The sequence below is a fragment of the Sceloporus occidentalis genome, unplaced genomic scaffold, assembly GCF_023333645.1.
Source record: "Sceloporus occidentalis isolate IW3139 unplaced genomic scaffold, rSceOcc1.0.p SCAF_69, whole genome shotgun sequence".
NCBI classification, from domain to species: domain Eukaryota; kingdom Metazoa; phylum Chordata; class Lepidosauria; order Squamata; family Phrynosomatidae; genus Sceloporus; species Sceloporus occidentalis.
Window position 1 is genome coordinate 254,801 of NW_028317049.1, and position 19,299 is coordinate 274,099.

General features: G+C 42.9%; 1 protein-coding gene across 1 annotated transcript; it reads right to left on the minus strand.

Moving 5' to 3' along the window:
* Nucleotides 1-14,352: 14,352 nt before the first annotated feature.
* On the minus strand, nt 14,353-19,086 carry LOC149286366 (uncharacterized). Its single transcript, XM_089494176.1, has 2 exons — nt 15,400-19,086; nt 14,353-14,370 (listed from the first exon to the last, which is right to left on the minus strand). The coding sequence occupies exons 1-2, from the start codon at nt 19,084-19,086 to the stop codon at nt 14,353-14,355; spliced, it is 3,705 nt and encodes a 1,234-aa protein (XP_089350302.1).
* Between the last annotated feature and the right edge of the window lie 213 nt (nt 19,087-19,299).

Consider the following 19,299-nt stretch of genomic DNA (forward strand, 5'->3'; position numbering starts at 1 on the left):
CATCACTTCAGAATTCAGTCCAGGAAATAAACTTTTAATTCTGTTAGCAAGCAAATAGCTACTGCCTTTTTTATTTTATGAATATATATATATATCTTTTTTTACAAAGCTTGCATGTTTACAACAAGATAAATAAAAATGTATATCAACAAGCTACAAATCTGTTATATATTAGGCTTATACCTGATAACTCTCCACAAGAAACTGTATAATTTTATCTTTTAAAACAACATCTTATTCCCCTATCTCTAGGTATGAATAAAAAGGTTTTGTTTCTTGTACCTCTCTTTACTGAGCAGCCGCTAAATAAAGTCTTACAGCTTCCCAATCCTTTTCCCATTTAACCATATCCTTCTTGTTTATTAATTAATTAATCTTCACCCAAAATGACTTGATATGTGTGCATTGCCACCACATATGCAAATATGTACCTATTTCTTTTTGGCATCTCCAACACCGGTTAGCCTTTAATTTATAATTTTTTCTAGTCAGCATGATGTTTGATACCATCTATTTACAACTTTAAAATAATTTTCTTTTATTGTTTGTGCTACAGTAATTTTTTTTGTTTTTAATCTAGCTTTTCCCCATTTTTCCAAGCCTAAATTGTATCCCAACTCTTGTGCCCATTTTATCATAGAATCTTTAATTTCCACTTTTTCAAGGGATCTTTTCAATAAGAAGTTATATATTTTACATATTTTTTCATCTTCTTTCATTAATATTCGTTATATTATTTCTCAAAACCAAATAAACTCTCATCCTTTGTAAATCTGGCTTGGTAGACCTATTGTGACAAGGTCTATCATGCATATGATGAATTGGGCACAAGGGCATGAAGGTTCATGTTGCCAATCTCTTTCTTTTAGTTGGTTTCAAGGTGCCACAAGATTCCTTTGCCTACTGTTGGGCATGCTTTGATTGTGAATTCCTGCATGGCAGGGGTTGGACTTGATGGCCCTTGTGGTCTCTTCCAACTTTATGATTCTTTGATTATATGATTCTTTCTTTAAGTTGAATATAATTCAACCAATTCATATGGCCTATTTTAGTTATGATTTCTTCCTTTAATCTTAATATAACATTTCCTTCATTATCATGAGTTAATATGTCTCTATACCTAATCAATTTCTGATCTTTTCCCCATTGGCCTAAAAAAGCATCCTGTGGGGAAACCCAAAGTGGAAGTCCAATGTAAAACATTTTTTCACAGTTAGCCAGTTTTCCTCAATAGATGTTCATTAAAGATTTTGTCCTATTTGTGTCCATCATACCAGACGTATGCAAAAAAGCTATTGCCTTTGAGATCCAGTTTGACTCGAATATTTTCAATATAATATACAATATAATAAAAAAATATTATTTAGGCCATGGCTGGGATACTGAGGATGGATTCAGATACTGACTATCCCAACACATAAAGTCCATTTACCCACAAAAGAATTATGGTGTATTTAGCCATTTCTTGCCAAATTTCAGAGGCAAATGTCATTTGTAAAAAACAGTTCTGGGGAGCACTCTGGACTTGAGGGCTACTGGGACCACCCCCAATTTAGATCCAGAGATGGTCTCCCATATCCCCCAACATTTCACAGACAGGAAAAGCAAGACACATGTGGACAAGCAACACTAGAAGGTGGTGAGGATGGCCAAAGTTGTTTATGAGGAAGATCACACAAGCTAGGAAGGGCACAGCAGTTTGCTTTTGCTTCAGTCTCCTGGGAAGAGCCATATCCTGTCTCCTTCTTTCCTCTCCTCTCCCCACTTTTGAGTTTATGGGCTGCAAACTCAATTGCACTCAAGAACTGAAGTGAGCTGAGAAGGGGAAAGTGGAAGGAGGAGAGAGAAACTGGGACATTTTTGAAAGCCCCTGAAAAAGTGAGGTAACAGAGGATTAACCAGGACTTTCTCTGCCAAATTGGGACAATATGCTCTCCACTTGCTTTCATGAGCTGGCCCAGCAGTGACACAAATGAAACTAATAGTCAGGATGGCAACTCACCAAAGAGTTGTACTTCAACAGCCTCTTTCTCTTGGACCCCAACTCCCTCTGCTTGGCCTCTGTGTTGGCCATTAGGTGGGAAGGGGTCCTGGTGGCCCTGCACTTGGGTCTCTTCCAGCAAAATATACCCTAAAGCTGTGTACAAGGAAGCCGAGATGAAGTTCCTGAGAAAAGAGACTAGGGTTAGGCATGGTTTGTCAAGAAATCCTGCATCACTCAAAGACACAGAGAACAGCATGCTGCTGGTGAGATATGCAGGTGACATATGCCTCCTTTGGGCCAATGCAGAGATGGGCATCCCCTTCCTCCCTCTTCACCAAACAAAGCCCCCTGGACCTAGCATGGATTCACTGCAGTTCCCCTACACAACAGATACTCCATGTTAAAATGCTTTTGACGTTGCTATGTTGCACAGCATGTGAGGCAACATGTTAACATATGGTGCTAGATTCTCCACCTTGACTGTAGTCAGTAACTTGTGAGCTGAAGAAACACCTGTCGCTTTCTCAGTGAGCAAAGAGACACTGTAATCTTCTCTCAGATGAGGCTTTTATTCATATAAGAAGTTCCACTGTGTACAACACTATATAAATCAACACCCTCCACCATCCACACCAGTAACAACCCACTCTGAGGCACACACTGTCTGACTCTTCCTCAGTGACAGTTGAGAATGACAGTTGACAGTTGCATCAACATTCCAGTGATGCACTGTTTAAATGCTGACACATCTAACTGCCACTAGAGCTGTCAATGACTTCCACAACAGCTCCACCTAGTGGCCACATGCATGTCATTTCCTGAGACCTGTTCACCATGGTCCTGACACTCCATGCCTTGTGAGAGTGGAGGGGGGTCAGGGGATGGGGAATGGGAGAGGACCCTGGCTATGTCCCTGTAGCTAGATGTGAAATGAGCGCATCATCTGCTGAAACCTCCTGACCTCCCCAGTGGCCCTCAGAGGAGAATGCCTTCCTTTGGCTTCTGGCTAGAGAAACACAGCTGGAGGCTTCTCCAATGCCTCGCACCCAATACTCTCATCAGGCATGGAATGAACATGGAGCATGGCTTCCACAATTCCCATTTTTCATTTTGTAGTCCTTCTAATTTCACATCTATTTTAAACCTCTCCCTCATTTGATGATAAAGATACCAGGGACAATCTAGGCCAGATTCTTTAGGTTCTTCTTGTGTTTTGATCTCTAGTTTTCCTTGTGATTCTTTCAGTACATCCTTGTATCTTAACCAGTTAGTTTTCTGGATACTTTTCCTCCCGAAAAGAGCCTCATGCGGCAAACACCATAAAGGTATTTTTGGACATATTCTACACTTCTTTTCCCCAGATCTTCAATAGAGCTATTCTTATGAAATGATTTGTGCTTTCTTTATGGACTTTCTCTTTACTGTAAATTAGGTATCCATTCCACCCAAATCTCAAATGTTCACCCTCCAGACATAACTGTTCATTCTCTATCATAACCCATTCTCTAATCCAAACTATACAACAAGCAGCAAAATAAAGTTTTGAGTTTGGTAAACCCAGCCCTCCTCTACTTTTCTAATCACAAAGTATTTTTATCTTTATCTTGGCTCTTTTTTAATTCCAAATAAATTTTGAGATTTCCTTTTGCCATAGATTCAATGGATTTTCATTCTGGATGATGGGTATCGCTTGGAACAGAAACAGTATTTCAGGAAGGAAACTCATTTGGATCAGTGATATTTTTCCTAATAGCGATAAGTGTAATTTCCCCCATTTTTCTAAGTCTTTTCTGATTTCCTTCCATGTGTCTCATAGTTATTGTGAAATAGATCTGAGTTTTTATTTGTTAAATTTATTCCTAGATATTTAACTTTCTTTCCCACTTTAAATCCACTGATTTATTCCAGGATTTGTTCTTCCTTTCCCCCATATTTTTTGTTATTAATGTTGTTTTGTCTCTGTTTCCTTTTAGTCATGAAACATTTTTGAATTCCACTATTACATCCATCAATTGCCTTGTGCTCTTTTCTGGGTTCTGAAGGGAATACAAATGTCTTCTGAGAAGACTCTCATTTTAAACTCAGTTGTTTTTAATTTTTATTCCATTGGTCTTATTTTCTAATCTTATCCTATTATTCAGTGCTTCAAGGAGCAGAATGAACAAAAGGGGTGAAGTGGGAAAGCTTGCCATTTACCTTTAGAAATCTTAAACTCTTCTGGTTTTTATAGTTAACAATTAGTCTTTGATCTTTATAAATTGCCTTTATCCATCTTAAATAAGAAGCTCCTATTTCCATTTTTCAAGTGCCACAAATAACATATCCCATCCTATGTTATTGAAGGCCTTTTCTAAAAAGATAAGTGTTTTTTCGTTGTGCCTTTGAAAATATTCAATTATATTTCGGACGTTTTGAATGTTATCACTGACTTGTCCTTATGAATCCAGTGTTTAAGAACTTTTTTGAGTCTATGGGCCAAAATCATAGAAAATAATTTATAATCCATATTTAATAAAGAAATTAGCATATAGCTCTTTACCTCAGTTGCATCTCTATCTTCTTTTAACAGCAAAGTTAAATTAACTTCTTTCCATGTTTCAGGATAATGGTTTTCTTTGATTGCATTTTCTTTGATGGCATTTACAGGAAGAAATTCCTTTAAACCCTTTGATCTTTTTGCTCAATATGACATGTAAACTGAAAAAGGAAGTAGCTAAAAGATTTCCCAGACTAATTTTGTAGATGGTCACTCACAGTATTGGAAAAGCATCCAAATTCCTAAAATAGAGGAGTGGATAATTAAACTAAGAGAAGCAAAGGGATTGGACATTTTAACCGCAATCATGAGGGATAAACCAGTTGAGAAAACTAAAGAGGACTAGTCATGCTTTGATTTATTTTGTAATACTAATTATTGATTTACAATCCCAGATATCATATGGAAAGTCTACTTGAACATTAGAGGTTTAACACGTATCGATACCTAGTAGGAATTTAAGTAAATTAAATAAAAGGGTCATCTTAGCTTAACTGGGAAGTAACTTAATAGTACATTTCTGACTGTTTTGTATATCAGGATGTTATTTATTGCATGTTGTATGTGTATCATATAGGTATTTCTACTTTTTGTTGTTTTAGCTGTATTTGTTATACAAATGTATTGGTATGTTGTTTTTTTCATTTTTGTTTGCAAAGGATTGTTTATAAATAAATTACAAAAGAAAAAAAGTGGTTTCCAACCGGATTATTTCTGCAGTTCAGATACAGCCTCAGTCGGTTATAAAGGATAGAAGAACCCAATGCGTACTTTTATCCTGTTAAAAATGGTTTTGCTTTTTTAAATAAAAGCAGTTTGCTTTTCTGTCTAATTCTTATTTTTGTTGTTCTTGTTTGTTTGTATGTTTGTTTGTTTCATTCTTGGTAATATGAGTTATTCTGGTCTGTCTCCTTCCTTTGTGCCTGAAAATCTATTAATAAGAAACTGGAGAGACTTTTAAAACCTCCCAAAGGAGCCACTTTTGGCCTTTTTGGGGGGACTAGCCTCCTCTTAGAAGCCAAACCCTGATGTTTGTGAAGAATAAGAATAAGGCTTGTATGAAAACTATCCTCCCATTTCTGATCCCTTGTAAAACCCATGTTCCCCAGAAGGAGCAGAGCTTTGTAATAAGAAAACCCTCTCAGAAAAGAGACACAAAAGAGACACAAAGAGACACACTTCCTTCCTTTTGGCCCAAGGAGCCTGGCCTCCTTCTGACTCTGGAGCCTCAGGAGAGAAAGAGAAGCCTCTGTTCAATTGAGGCTCAGAGAAGGTTCTGGAACATTATTCCCAACAGTCACAAGCAGCACAAAATGGCCGCCAGAATACAAAATGGCTGCCTCTGTCTCAGTGCTTGGCAGTTGGCAGTTTGAGGCCTTCAGGGAACCCAAAATGGAGGATGAAAGGGCCCCAAAGTCAGAAGGGACCCCAAACAGCATTTCCAAACCTTAACAGCACCTAAAATCTTTCCTGATGCTATAATATAGGGACTCACTGAGATACTCTTTATAAATACGTATTTCCATGTCTTTATATATAAATAAAATTTAATAATACTAATGCTACAAGTACTACTAATAATAGTAATAATAAGTTACAACCAGGAGCTTTCTCCCTGTGGCTTCTCCCCCAGAGGCCTCTGCGGATGCTCAGGAGCCCCTTCTCCTTCCTCTGCAGAATCCTCCAGAGGTCTCTCTGCTCCTCCTCCTCCTTAGGCTCTTCCTCTAAGCCTTTATCTTCCTCCTCCTCCTCCTCAGGCCCTTCTTCTAAGCCTTTCTCCTCCTCCTCAGGTCCTTCTTCTAAGCCTTCCACCTCTTCCTCAGGGCCTTACTTTAAGCCCTTCCTCTTCCTTCTCCTCCTCCTCCTCAGGTCCTTCTTCTAAGCCTTCCTCCTCCTCTTCCTCAGGCCCTTCCTATAATAAGCCCTTCCTCTTTCTCCTCCTCCTCCTCAGGACCTTCCTCTAAGCCTTCCTCCTCCTCCTCCTCCTCCTCCTCCTCCTCAGGACCTTCCTCTAAGCCTTCCTCCTCCTCCTCCTCCTCCTCCTCCTCAGGCCCTTCCTCTAAGCCTTCCTCCTCCTCCTCCTCCACCTCCTCAGGACCTTCTTCTAAGCACTCCTCTTCCTCCTCCTCCGGACCTTCCTCTAAGCACTCCTCCTCCTCCTCCTCATGCCCTTCCTCTAAGCCTTCCTCCTCCTCCTCCTCCAGACCTTCCTCTAAGCACTCCTCCTCCTCCTCCTCAGGCCCTTCCTCTAAGCCTTCCTCCTCCTCCTCCTCCAGACCTTCCTCTAAGCACTCCTCCTCCTCCTCCTCAGGCCCTTCCTCTAAGCCTTCCTCCTCCTCCTCCTCAGGACCTTCCTCTAAGTCCTCCTCCTCCTCCTCAGGCCCTTCCTCCTCCTCCTCCTCCTCCTCCTCCTCCTCCTCCTCCTCCTCCTCAGGTCCTTCTTCTAAGCCTTCCTCCTCTTCCTCTTCCTCTTCCTCAGGCCCTTCCTGTAAGCCCTTCCTCTTCCTCCTCCTCCTCAGGTCCTTCTTCTAAGCCTTCCTCCTCCTCCTCCTCCTCCTCCTCCTCCTCGGGCCCTTCCTCTAAGCCTTCCTCCTCTTCCTCTTCCTCTTCCTCAGGCCCTTCCTGTAAGCCCTTCCTCTTCCTCCTCCTCCTCAGGTCCTTCTTCTAAGCCTTCCTCCTCCTCCTCCTCCTCCTCCTCCTCGGGCCCTTCCTCTAAGCCTTCCTCCTCCTCCTCCTCCTCCTCCTCCTCCTCCACCACCACCTCAGGACCTTCCTCTAAACCTTCTTCCTCCTTTTCCTCCCAGACTTTGGGGGGAGAATTATGTGCCTTCAATTCCTTCCTGGGGATCCTAAGGCAACACTGTCACAGGAGTCTCTTTGTAGGTTTTGTCGAAGAGTGTTTACCATTGCCATTGTCTGAGGCTGAGAGAGTGTGCCTTTGGGGCTGGGGGTGTGCTGCGTGCCTTGAACTCGTGTCTAGTGACCCTATTCCCAGGGTTTCCTTGCCTTCAGGTTTGCCTTCCACTTTGCCTTTTGTCTTCCTCTGAGGCTGAGAGAGTGTCTACTGCCCAAGGTTCCCCCGCAGTGGGTTTCATGGCCCAGAATGAATGCCATTTCCATCATGTATGTGTGTGTGTGTGTGTGTGTGTGTTTTCTCCATCTTCCAGCTGGCCATTCGTCTTCCTCTGAGGCTGAGAGAGTGTGACTTACCCAAGGTCACTCATATTATATAAAGGACTTTAGCACCCATGGATTTTGCTATCCGAACCAAATCCCAAAGGATACCATGGGCCCATTGTTTTTAAATCTTTTTTTGCAAACAGCAAAGCAGATCTTGCTTGCCTGATCTTTGCATGTTCAAGAGCAGTGTTGGGCAAATGCTAAGAGCTGCCTTGTGAGATAGGAAGAGGGTCCTGGAAAACAGTCCTCTTCCTCTGGACCCACAGACTCAGAAAGACATGGGCCCCCCATTCAATGGGACCCCTTTCTTTGCGGCTGCTCTAGGTCCAGGAGGGTCTATCAGGAGAGATTGGGAAAGTCAGCCTTTGAGGAGTTCTGGTCCTTAAAGCTTAATATCTCCAGGCTTTCCTGAGAGTGCAATATTTGGGATTTGGGCAGATCCAGGCTGCAGGGCTCTCTCAGATCTGGTTCAAAAACACTGCAGAAATTATGATGATGATAATGATGATGATGATGATGATGATGATGATGAATCTTCCCTTCAAACCCACAGAGCCTTGTGGACGCTCAAATAGTAACAGAGGTCAAAAACACATTGCAGAAATAATCCAATTTGCAGAAATAAACCACTTCAACTGCCCTAGTTCAGTACTCAGGAATCCTGGGAATTTTAGTTTACTATGGCATCTGAGTTGTCTAACAGAGAAGACTAAATATCTCACAAAACTACACTTCCCAGAATTCCCTAGCATTCAGCCAGACAGTTAAAGCAGCCCTGAACTTGGACCATTGTTAGTGGTTGGCTTGGAGCCTGAATAGGGTTCTAGAAGGCTGGTGGCTTTGGTCGTTGGCTGCTTAGGAAGAAGGGCTCCTTCTGGCTTTCATTGGCAGGAAAGGAAAGGAAAGGTGGGTGCCTCAAGATGCCGATGAGAGACCCCTAAATTTGGTTCTTTTGTGAGAATGCTGACTGAGGGGGAAGAGAAGGGTGATGGATTTGGTCCCCAGGGAGGCCCCCGGTCAGGCAAGGCAGGCAGGGCAGGCCACACAACATTTGCTCACTCCCAAGTCAAATCCTGGTTTCCCTTCTTTTGCCCAGGACTGAAACCTGGACCAGAAAGGATCAGGTTTTATTTGCTTTCTTCTCCTGTAACAGGTGTTTTTCCTTGCCCTTTTTACACGTGGCAGTAAGGATACGATACAGCAGGGCCTGGCATTGAGCTTCCAGTTTTCATGCATGATCTTCAGACAGGAGATGAGGCTGCCTCTTCTCCATTTTGGAGGGAGCCCAATTCCAGGAAAGAGGAAAGGGCTCTGTGCAAACATCCAGATCAGATGTGAGAGCAGTAGCTTATTATAATTTGCAAGGCTTAGGTCATTGGTTTCTTGAACTAGAAAAATTGCAGGGGTCTATGGATTGGTTTAGTTTCTTGCTTTCTCTCAGTTGTGGAGGTACAAGGGCTCACTACTATACTCTGCATTCGCCATCTGGCTAGAAAGAAGGAGGCTAAATTAAATGCTTTTTTTCCTTAGTTTTTTGTGGATTTTTTGGGTTATGTGGCCATGTTCTAGAAAAGTTTCTTCCTGACGTTTCTTCAGCATCTGTGGCTGCCATCTCTGAAGATGCCAGACACAGATGCTGGCGAAACGTCAGAAGAAACTCTTCTAGAATGTGACCACATAGCCCCAAAAACCCCACAAAAAGCAATGGAAGCTGACCATGAAAGCCTTCGATTTCACGCTTTTTATCCTGTCTCTCCAAGCAAGTGAGAAAGAATAATTCTCTCATTTCCCCTTGATCTGGGAACAGACCTTTAAAAATTTCTCTCTTCATTTCTACACAGGAAAGTATATTGAGTAGTTTTGAATGACAAACTGTGAGCGACTGTGGTTTGTAATTTATGCATTAGGCTGAATGAGATCGCTAGAGGCCCTGCCCCAGGTCCTAGGTTTTAGCTCACAAACCTCAGGACCTGAATTCACAACCCTATAAGAGAGATGGAGGGACACCAGAAAGTAGGCAACCAAAGTCCTATACATATTATCCAATTGTACCAGTTTGGTGCCATGTTACCGGCTGTGGATCCACCCCAGAGAAACCTGGGAATGGCATGCTTAGATGCTTGGTAGAGAGCCCCAGTGCAGTCCTTCATGAGTTGCTATATAATTCTAAGTGCCTGAAAGATGAAATCCCAGGATTCTGTTGGACAGAGTCCTGGAAGTTTCATGGTATCTAAGTGCTAGGTTTGGGCAATGGAGATACAACCCAGGTGCCAAAAATGACCCATAGCAATTCTGGACAGACTCATTCAGTCTCTGTCTCTATTGGTAGAGGGCTATTTACACCAAGAAACCCATGGATCCTCAAGGGAGCTCCAGTTTATTTAGTTTATTTATATACAGAAATCTTTTCTCCCAATATAGGGACTCAGGGTGGCTAACAATAAATTTAATACAGTACAAATTCAAAACAATGCAAAGGGATTAAAATTATAACTATTTTTTTTAAAAATTAAACCATTTATATAATTACACCTTAAAAATAGTAAATTGCATCAGAAACCACATACAAACTTTGACCTCTGAATTGCAGTTCAAATCTTATCTCTGTTTTGCTTAGGATCCAGCCTTGAGGCATCAGCATTTCCAGAAAGGAGAGAAAGTGGAAGTGCGAAATACTTTTTGTTTGGAGGGAGAGTCTATCCAGATTCTGTCCTGTAAAACTATTAGAGCCTCTTTGATGCTGTCTTTGATTCAGAACATATGATTTTAAGGCATCTTGCACTTCTATCTCCATCCAATAAACCTTTGAATTATTTCAAGCATTCTGTTTTCCTGGCTGCCCATCCCAAGAGTATGAAACATAGCACCAGTCATGGAGATTCAGTCTTTTTCATTATGGGGATACGGAGCGAGGGTCACAGGATCCCAACTCCTGGTGTAAGACCTGGCCCAGTTCATTGTAGATGTTTGACATAATGTTAGAGTGAGACTGAGAGGTTTTGGGAGTCCCTGTCCCTCCAAAATTAACTTTCCCAAGAGCAGTCTAGGTCTCCCTTCCAAAGACCAGCAGTGGATGGAGAAGGAGGCCTTGGGGAAGCAGAGGAGAGCTTGGCTTGACCCCCAAGGACTCTCCCTTGAAGGTTTCCATCTCTCTAGGAAACGGTGGAGCCTGGGAGGGAGACTGAGGACTAGGGCATGCTGGGAAAAGCTTCAGGGGAGCTTATGGGAGCAAATGTGGGACTTTGCTTTCTCCTCCCGATTGCCTTCCTGCTCTCTTCTAACAGGCTTGAAGACCACACAAGGTAAGCTCAATGGTGGAAAAGACTGCAAAAGCCATCTTCTCTGTATATTCCATGCTCACCTCCATGGCACCTTAGGAGCAAGCAATCTCCACTGAGGGCAGCACAGTTGAAAAATGATATCCAAAATGGGGAGTGGTCTTTGAGATCCTGATGGTCCTCTGAGAGGAAAATGCCAACCCCTGAAACCAATCCTGGCCAGCTTTTGGGAAAGTGCCCTCAAGGTTTGGTCCAAGCGGCTCTCAGCCCCTGGCAGACTGTCCCTTCCTTGAGCCTTGCTCTCCTGGAGGCTCAGAGGGGATTCTGGGGGACCTGGGCTCCTCTCCTTCTTAGGGACCCTCAGCCCCAGGTTCAGCTACAAACGGTAATTCGCCCACAATGTACCCCCCCCCCCCCAATTCCCTGCTCTTTCCTGGCACATGCCTTAGGAAACCTCTTCCATGGACATTTGGGGGCTCCTAATCTTAGTCAAAATGGAAACCTCTGGAATCCTCCTATACTTCCCAACCGGGAAACAAGGTATAGTTGTGAATCTCTTCCAAGAAAAAGAAGGGTTGTTGTTGTAATAAGAGGGCTCCAGTCAATTGAGATCTTCTTCAGGCAGTAAAGGGGGGTTTATGCAAATGCAGAATGACATCACTGCTATGGAAGATTCACTTGACCAATCAGAGAGCAAGATAAAGGTTCTTCTGGAAGCTTCCGTAAAAAGGAGATATAAGGCCTGAGAGACCAAGAGACAGTTGGGGGAATTGTGTCGGTTGGAGAGCGAGAGAGAGAGTTAAAGAGTGGATCTTGGAAGTTAGTCTCAGAATTGGACGCTTAGGTTTATTTATTTCTTTAATAGCTTGTGTGAATTGAATATTATATACTTACAAATATTGTACCTCAAAGACTCTTAATATCTTGTATGACTTATATTTTAGTTATATTTTGTTATTTATAATAAACATCTCCTTGGAGTATCTACTACTCGAAGCTCCTTTTACACGTGTTTTGCCTCGGCTGATGCTTGGGAAGATCAGTAAAGAAGTAGAAATAAGGTTCCTTAACTGGTCCTAGTGTAGGTTAAGGGAAATCCTATTATAATTCACTGGATGGAGGCAGCGTGATTTAAGGAATTTAAGGGTCTGCTGGGCTAAGAGCCATAATGTCTAAATGTCTAACAATTTGTAAGCCACTCTGGTAGCCTTTTGGCTGAAGAGAGGGGTATAAAACTATTATTATTATTATTATTATTATTATTATTATTATTACAGGGCCGCGGTTTGGCTGCTTGGACCACCGGAGATCATCACAGAGAGTCAGTTGCAAAAACGCATCTCACTCCAGAAAATAAAGGTACTTCAGGAGTTTGCACTCTATCTCTTTCTGTAATAATAGCTACAAAACTGATAATAGCATTTGGGACATTTAGTCTTTTAATAAAATATGGCAGATTTAAATGCTGCTTTAAAACCTCTTTCCATCTGCCAGCTTTGCGCTGGTTTTGGGGGAAATGAGAAAGTGTTGGGAGGGAGGGACTGCCAACAGAATTAGGAGATGCATTGCAGGATATGGACAGTTTGCGGCCAAGTAAGGTCCAAAACACACGGCAGCAATAGTCCATTTTGAGAGCGCTTTAACTGCCCTGGCCCAGTGCTAGGGAATCCTGGGAATTGAGGCACCAGAGCCCTCTGACAGAGAAGGCTCAATGTCTCACAAAACTACATCTCCCACAATACCCTAGCACTGAGCCAGGGCAGTTAAAGCAATCTCAGATTGGATTATTGCTGCAGTGTGTTTTGGACATAGGTGACCCTTGGCAAGTCACACTCTCTCAGCCTCAGAGGATGGCAATGGCATCCCCTCGCTGAATAAACCTGCCAAGGAAACCCCATGATAAGTTTGCTTTAGGGTTGCCATAAATTGGATTAGACTTGAAGACACACATGAAGAACAGAAAAAAGTCTGCTATTATTTCTCAGGTTGTACATGGGAACGGGGGGCAGTGTGGTGCAATGGTTTGAGTGTTGGGTTACAACTCTGGAGTCCAGGCTGCAGTGCTCCACTCCTCCATGAAACCAGCTGGGTCCCTTGGGCAAGAAGTCACACTCTCTCAGCCTCAGAGGAAGGCAATAGCAAACCTCCTCTGAACAACTCTTGCCAAGAAAACCCCAGGGAAGGCTCCCCAGAAGTCGGCAATGACTTAGAGCCACTCCACAAAAAACTACAAAGCCTCAAGAAAGAGCCAGCGGTGGTTTAGTGGCTGGAGCATTGGACTATGACCCTGGAGCCCAGGGTCCGAATGCCCTCTTGGCCACAGAAATCCACTGAGTGACCTTAGGCAAGAAGTCACACTCTCTCAGCCTCAGAGGGAGGCACTTGCAAAACCACTTCTGGACAAATCTTGCCAAGAAAAGTCTTCAATGGACTTCCCTTAGGGTCACCATAAGTCAGAAACAACTTAGAAGCACACAACGACAACAAGAGCAGTAACAGCACTAACACAAGGCAGCTTGGGAGAAAAGAAGGAAGGAAGGAAGAAGGAAACTAACAAAGAAAGAAAGAAAGAAAGAAAGAAAGAAAGAAGACTTGGGAGTTGTAGTCCTCGGTTGAGAGGGATTGGAGTGGCCTTACTGCAGGGCAGGACCAGTGTTGGTAAGAAGCCTTGAACTTATTTCCCGGCATGTTTTACCAAAATCCATGGAATCTATGAAGACACACCCAACTAAAGGTGGTGGCAGGTTTGGGTGTGCAACGCCAGTACCCTGGTGAGAACAAACCGTGATACCCAAAAAGATCTGAAACTAGATGTAAAGTTCAAAAGGGGGGAAATTTAATTTAAAGGACAAAAATAAAAGGTCTTCTCCTCCCCAGCTCTAAACAAAAGATACTTTACAGTTCAGCTTTCTTCCAGACGACATCTTTCTGGGTCCGATGTAGTTTGTTCTCCTTACTCAATGGAGCTGGTGCAGGGTCTTTCAGCTCCTAAATTCTTCTATTTTCTATGCTAATGGTAACTGATTTGGCTAAGTGGTGTAAGAAATGCCCTTTCCGGCTGTCTGGGCCTGCTTGCCACCAAAAGACAGCTCTCTGCTAGCTCTCAGAGAAACTGCTCCAACTAAAAACCTCTAGCTACAGCACAGCCTGCTGGGAAAGGGCAAACCAAACCTAGAAATGATGCAGGGGAAACCTACAGCTCCTCCCATAAATTAATACAAAGAACTTTTCTACACTAAAATAATCTATGGCCTGAACCAACACAAAGGAAAATGCAGGGGGAAATTCAAACAGTCCTGGCAGGACATCACACTCCCCGCTCAAAATTTCAACGAAATTTTGCAACCTTATGACCTATCCTATCCATTTATACATTAGATCAAAAGTTCTACCTAACATTGAACAAGGAAACTAAATCAGTCAAAGGTCTTTGATACTTGACCACTTTGCCTTCACTTATAGTTCTTATGGTGGCCTTTCGGATTTTTCCATCTGTTGTGATCAGGAACATCTAACTCCATCAGGAATTTTGGACCGGTCAGCCAAGTGGAAGACTGTACCTTTTGGGCTGAAGCTCCTCTTGTAGCAATATCAGCTGGATTTAGTTCAGAAGGAACATATTTCCATTGACTTTGTTGAGTACAAGAAAGAATTTTATTTACTCTGTTGGTTATGTACATTTTAAACCTCTTTGTAGTGTTTGTAAGGTATCCTAATACAACCATACTGTCAGTGTATAGTAATACTTTGTGGAATTTTGTTTCTACTTCCACACAAATGGTTTGAAGAAGTTGGGTAGCTAGCAAAGCAGCACACAGCTCTAATCTGGGTATTGTTTGTTTGAGTGCTACCTTTGCTTTGGCCATAATAAATCCTGTATGCGTCTCGGTGTTATTTTTAGCTCTCAGATACGCTACTGCGGCAATTGCTATTTCAGAGGCATCACAAAAAATGTGTAGCTCATAAACGGTATTTGGTCCAGGTTCTACAGGAACATACTGTCTGGGCACAGTAAGGTGTTCAATGTTTTTGATCTGAGACGCCCAGGCCTTCCATGCTAAATCCAGGGCTGGGGGAAGATTTTCATCCCAGTCTTTAACTTGATTTATTATCTCTCTAAAGATGTTTCTGGCCACTATAAGCACTGGTGCTACAATACCCAAGGGGTCATAAACACTATTGATCGAAGAGAGTACTTTTCTCTTTGTAGTCTGAAGTTCAAGTTTGGGAACTCTGATTGAGAGTCTATCAGTGAAGACATTCCACAGAATACCAAGGCTACTCTGTGTACGCTTGTCTTCAAAGATTGTTGTGACATCCTTTTCGACAAGCTCTTCTTTAGGAAAAGTCTCTAAAACTTCTCTGCTATTAGAGACTACTTTATGAAGCTTTATCTTAGCCAAGCTTAGCACAGACTGTACCTCTTTAACAATTTGGCTGGCTTCTTGTGCTGAGTCGAAGGAAATCAGTAAGTCATCTACATAAAAGTTCGTGTTGATTGCACGATAAGCCTCTATACTACACTGATCTTTATATGTCTCTGCAGTCTTTTTTAGACAGTAATTGGCTACCGCTGGGCTGGGAGTATTCCCGAAAACATGTACTCTCATACGGAACTCAGTGATATCTTCCAAGGTTTCCGTGTTCTGGAACCACAGGAACTTTAGGAAGCGGCGATGTTCTGGCTTAACCAAGAAAGCATAGAACATTTTGTGTATGTCTGCTGTCACAGCTATTTTCCTTTCTCTAAACTTTAGAAGTGCTCCTAGTAAACTGTTAAGCAAGTCTGGTCCTTTAAGAAGAACATCATTAAGTGAGATGTTTTGTACCTTTGCACTTGAGTCGAAAACTATTCTCACCTTTTCTGGCTTTTGTGGGTGAGTTACCTTATGGTATGGCAAGAACCAATGCTCTTGGGGTTTACTGCACAAAGGAACTCTTTCAGCATAGTTGCTTGTAAACAGATCTTCAATGAACTGTACAATTTGTTCCTTCAAAGTGGGATCTTTGAGCATTCTATTTCTCAAAGCAAAAAGCCTTTTTTCCGCAAGATGACGGTTGTTAGGCAAAATTGGTCGGTCTTCTCTAAAGGGAAGAGGTGCCATCCAGCTCCCTTCACTATCTTGGACTGTCTCTAAATTCATTATGTCCAGGAACTTTCTTTCCTCACGGGAAAAGGCTATGTCTTCATCTCTTGCTGAAGTTTCAAAAATGGAGCCGTAGTCTGGGATAATACCAAGGCAACACACCTTAATGTGGCTTAAGCAACTTTGTAGTTGTGTGGGTCGTGAATTTGGAAATTGGCTATTTCCTGTAAGATTTAACGCTGCTGGCGGGCTCTTGCTATGGACACACACAGGTCCAATAACTGTCCATCCAAGTGGCAGTTTTTGTGCTATTGGTGCACCTGGAGGTCCACTTACTTGTTTCAAGACCTGGAACAGCTCTGGGCAATCTGAGCCTATCAGTAGGGAAATTTCAGCATCTTTGTCCAATGCAGGAATTTCTTTTGCTATAGCTTTTAGGTGTGCATGGCTTTCAGCTACAGCCTTGGTTGCTATTTGGTTCTTGTTCCTAGGGATAGAAGAGCACTCTATTAAAGGAGGCAGTTTAATGTACCTTTTGCCATTGCAAGGCGAAATCATGAACTCCGTTGCCACTCTACCCTGCATTTGTTGCTGTCCAGTGCAGGTAGATATGGTATATTCAAGAATCTTGGCTTTGACCGCAAAGGTACTGAAGAACTCTGGTGTGGCCAAGGATGCGTCACTCTGTGAGTCTAGGGCAATATAAAGTCTTTTTCTAAAGTGAGGTTTGTCTTCTGGGAAAACTTCAGCTAGACAAATCGGATGGCATATCCTAATCTGCGTTGAGTCCTGGCATAGCTTTGTACATGCCACAACTGACTCTGCTTCTGAAGTAGGTTTAGCTGCCTTTTCTGAAGCCTCACTTTTAGGACCCTCTGATTTCTTCTTAAGTTTAGGTGACACTGAAGGTGATTTGAAATGGTGCATTGCTGAGCAATGACGCGGGCTACCGCATTCAGCACATTTTACTTCTATTTTGCAGTTTCTAGCAAAGTGAACCTTTGAACCACAGCATCGAAAGCAGACTTTTGCTTTAGCTGCTATCTCCAGCCTTTCGTTATAAGGCCTTTTTGAGAACTCTTTACAATCTGCAAGGCTATGTGGTTTATTATGAATGGGACATGGAATTTCTTTAGTCTCTTGTGTTTTATTCGACTTAAACTGAGTGACCTCAGTGGATTTAACTACAACTGTGGCCTTCCCCATTTCCTTGATAGGAATTTTGTCTTCCTTTACAGTCTTCTCTGAGCGCATGTTTTGGTAAAGGGTTGGGAACCCAGTCTGCGGGTCATTCCTTTCCTTTGCAGCTCTTGTCATAAAGTTCACAAGGTAACTGAAGGGTGGGTAGCATTGCATGTTGAGTTCCTTATAAGAAAACACCTCTCTTCTCCACCTCTCCTGGAGCTGAAAGGGTAGTTTTTGGAGCACCTGTCGCTGTGTGATGTATTGATCTAAACAGGCTAGACCAGGTAACTCTGGATTACATTTTGCAGACTGAAGTTCAACTAAAAGATCACTTAAGTCCCAAAGTTGACAGTAGTCCTTTGACTTGAGGATTGGGAACTTATAAAGCCGATTTAGTAACGATGCTTCTATTTCTGTTGATGCACCATATCGCTCTTCTAATCTATTCCACGCTGTCTGCAACGCCTTAACTGGATCTGACACGTAGGCCGCGTAGATTCTCTGGACCTGAAGGGATGAGTTGGGGCCCAACCATGCCATGAGTAAGGTGAGCTCCTCATCTGCTTGCAGTTTCAAATCTCTAATGGCTCTCTGAAAAATTACCTTCCATAAGATAAAGTCTTCAGGAAGGTCTGAGAATTTCTGGACTCCCTTGTCTCTAAGGTCCTTCCTGGGAGTTTTAAGCATGAATGGTGAACAAGACTCCATGAAGGTGGGAATCATCTCTGCAGGCTGGAAGAAGTGTGGACTCCCTTTAGTTGGCAAATCAGCTTGACTGGCAGGCAAGTCCGTAGATTCTCTAGGCCTGTAAGTCTTGGGGGCTTCAGCAGCCGGGGCTTGCTGAAAGGCCACACTAGCATGGCTGGGAATTTGGCTCCCCGCCATGGGCTTCTGGTCTCCAAAGGGTTCATTGAGTGCCATATTTATAGGTAGACAGTCACGATGGATGATCTTTTCTTTGTAGACAGAATTTTCTGTAGGCTGAGGCCATGGAACGGCAAGCAATTGTGTCTTGCTAGCATCTAAGTTAGGAGGTGACTTGACCACAGGGTCTTGTGGGGAGCTCTCATCCACAAGGAACAAGGTAGATATCCTGTCTCTAGGCTCCTGTGTAGGAAGCAACCTCACATTTTCTTCACTGAGATCATCCTGGAAGCTCTTGGCTAAAATCCTGGCCTTTATGGACAGTTTTGAAGCCTCCTTAGCCTTGAGAAGAAGTTTCTTTTCATTTTGAATAGCAAGTTTTTGCCTTTCCTGTTCTGCTTTGAGGGCAGCTTCTTGCTCTTCTAAATCAACCTCTTGATGAAAAAGGGTCAGTTCTTTACTGGCCATTGCTGCCTCTGCTTCGGCATGCAATATTTCAGCCTTTAATTTCATCCTTTCTACTTTGAATTGTTGGGCTACCATAGACGAACTCCAGCTAGCATGGGAGGAAGAACTGCCACTACCACTTTTACTGGAGCGGGAACTATGCCTGTGGGAAGAAGACCTGCTGGTGTGACAGGTTTTTGAGCTCTTAGTACTTTGAGGCTTCCCTGGGTATATTCCTCTGCTGGACTTAGCACTGCCGGCAGGGGACCTTTCACTCTCATTATTAAGCTCTAAGCTCTGCAGCCGGAACTTGACTGTGTCCAAAACTGCACTATATTCTTTTTCTTTGTCCGCGACTTCTTCCAGAAACTGTTTTAGTCTGGATTCTGCATCGGGATTGTTCATGGTTTGAAGTGTTTGGATCCTTTTATTCACCACTTCTTTCCACTTTAGGAAACTGGATTGCTGGGCAAGCTCTCTTCTTTGCATGTCTTCTGAGTCGCAGACTGCTGACAGCAAGGACATGGCATGTTGCAAACTCTTCCAAGCTTTCAGTTCTTTCACGCTTAAGTGTCTTTCCTCTTTTAACAGCAGTTCTAAGGCCTTTTCAGTCGGGTGTCTGTCCCTAAGAGAACGAGTGTCATGTGTGTGTCCATGTGCTAGTTCTTCAGAAAGCCTATCCATTCTGGCTGGTCCTAGTTGCCAACGCAACAACTCAGCAAGGATGAAGAGGACAAA

What these genes read in the sequence shown, in the direction of transcription:
- LOC149286366 (XM_089494176.1), bottom strand. Translation starts at nt 19,086, where the DNA reads ATGTCCTTGCTGTCAGCAGTCTGCGACTCAGAAGACATGCAAAGAAGA.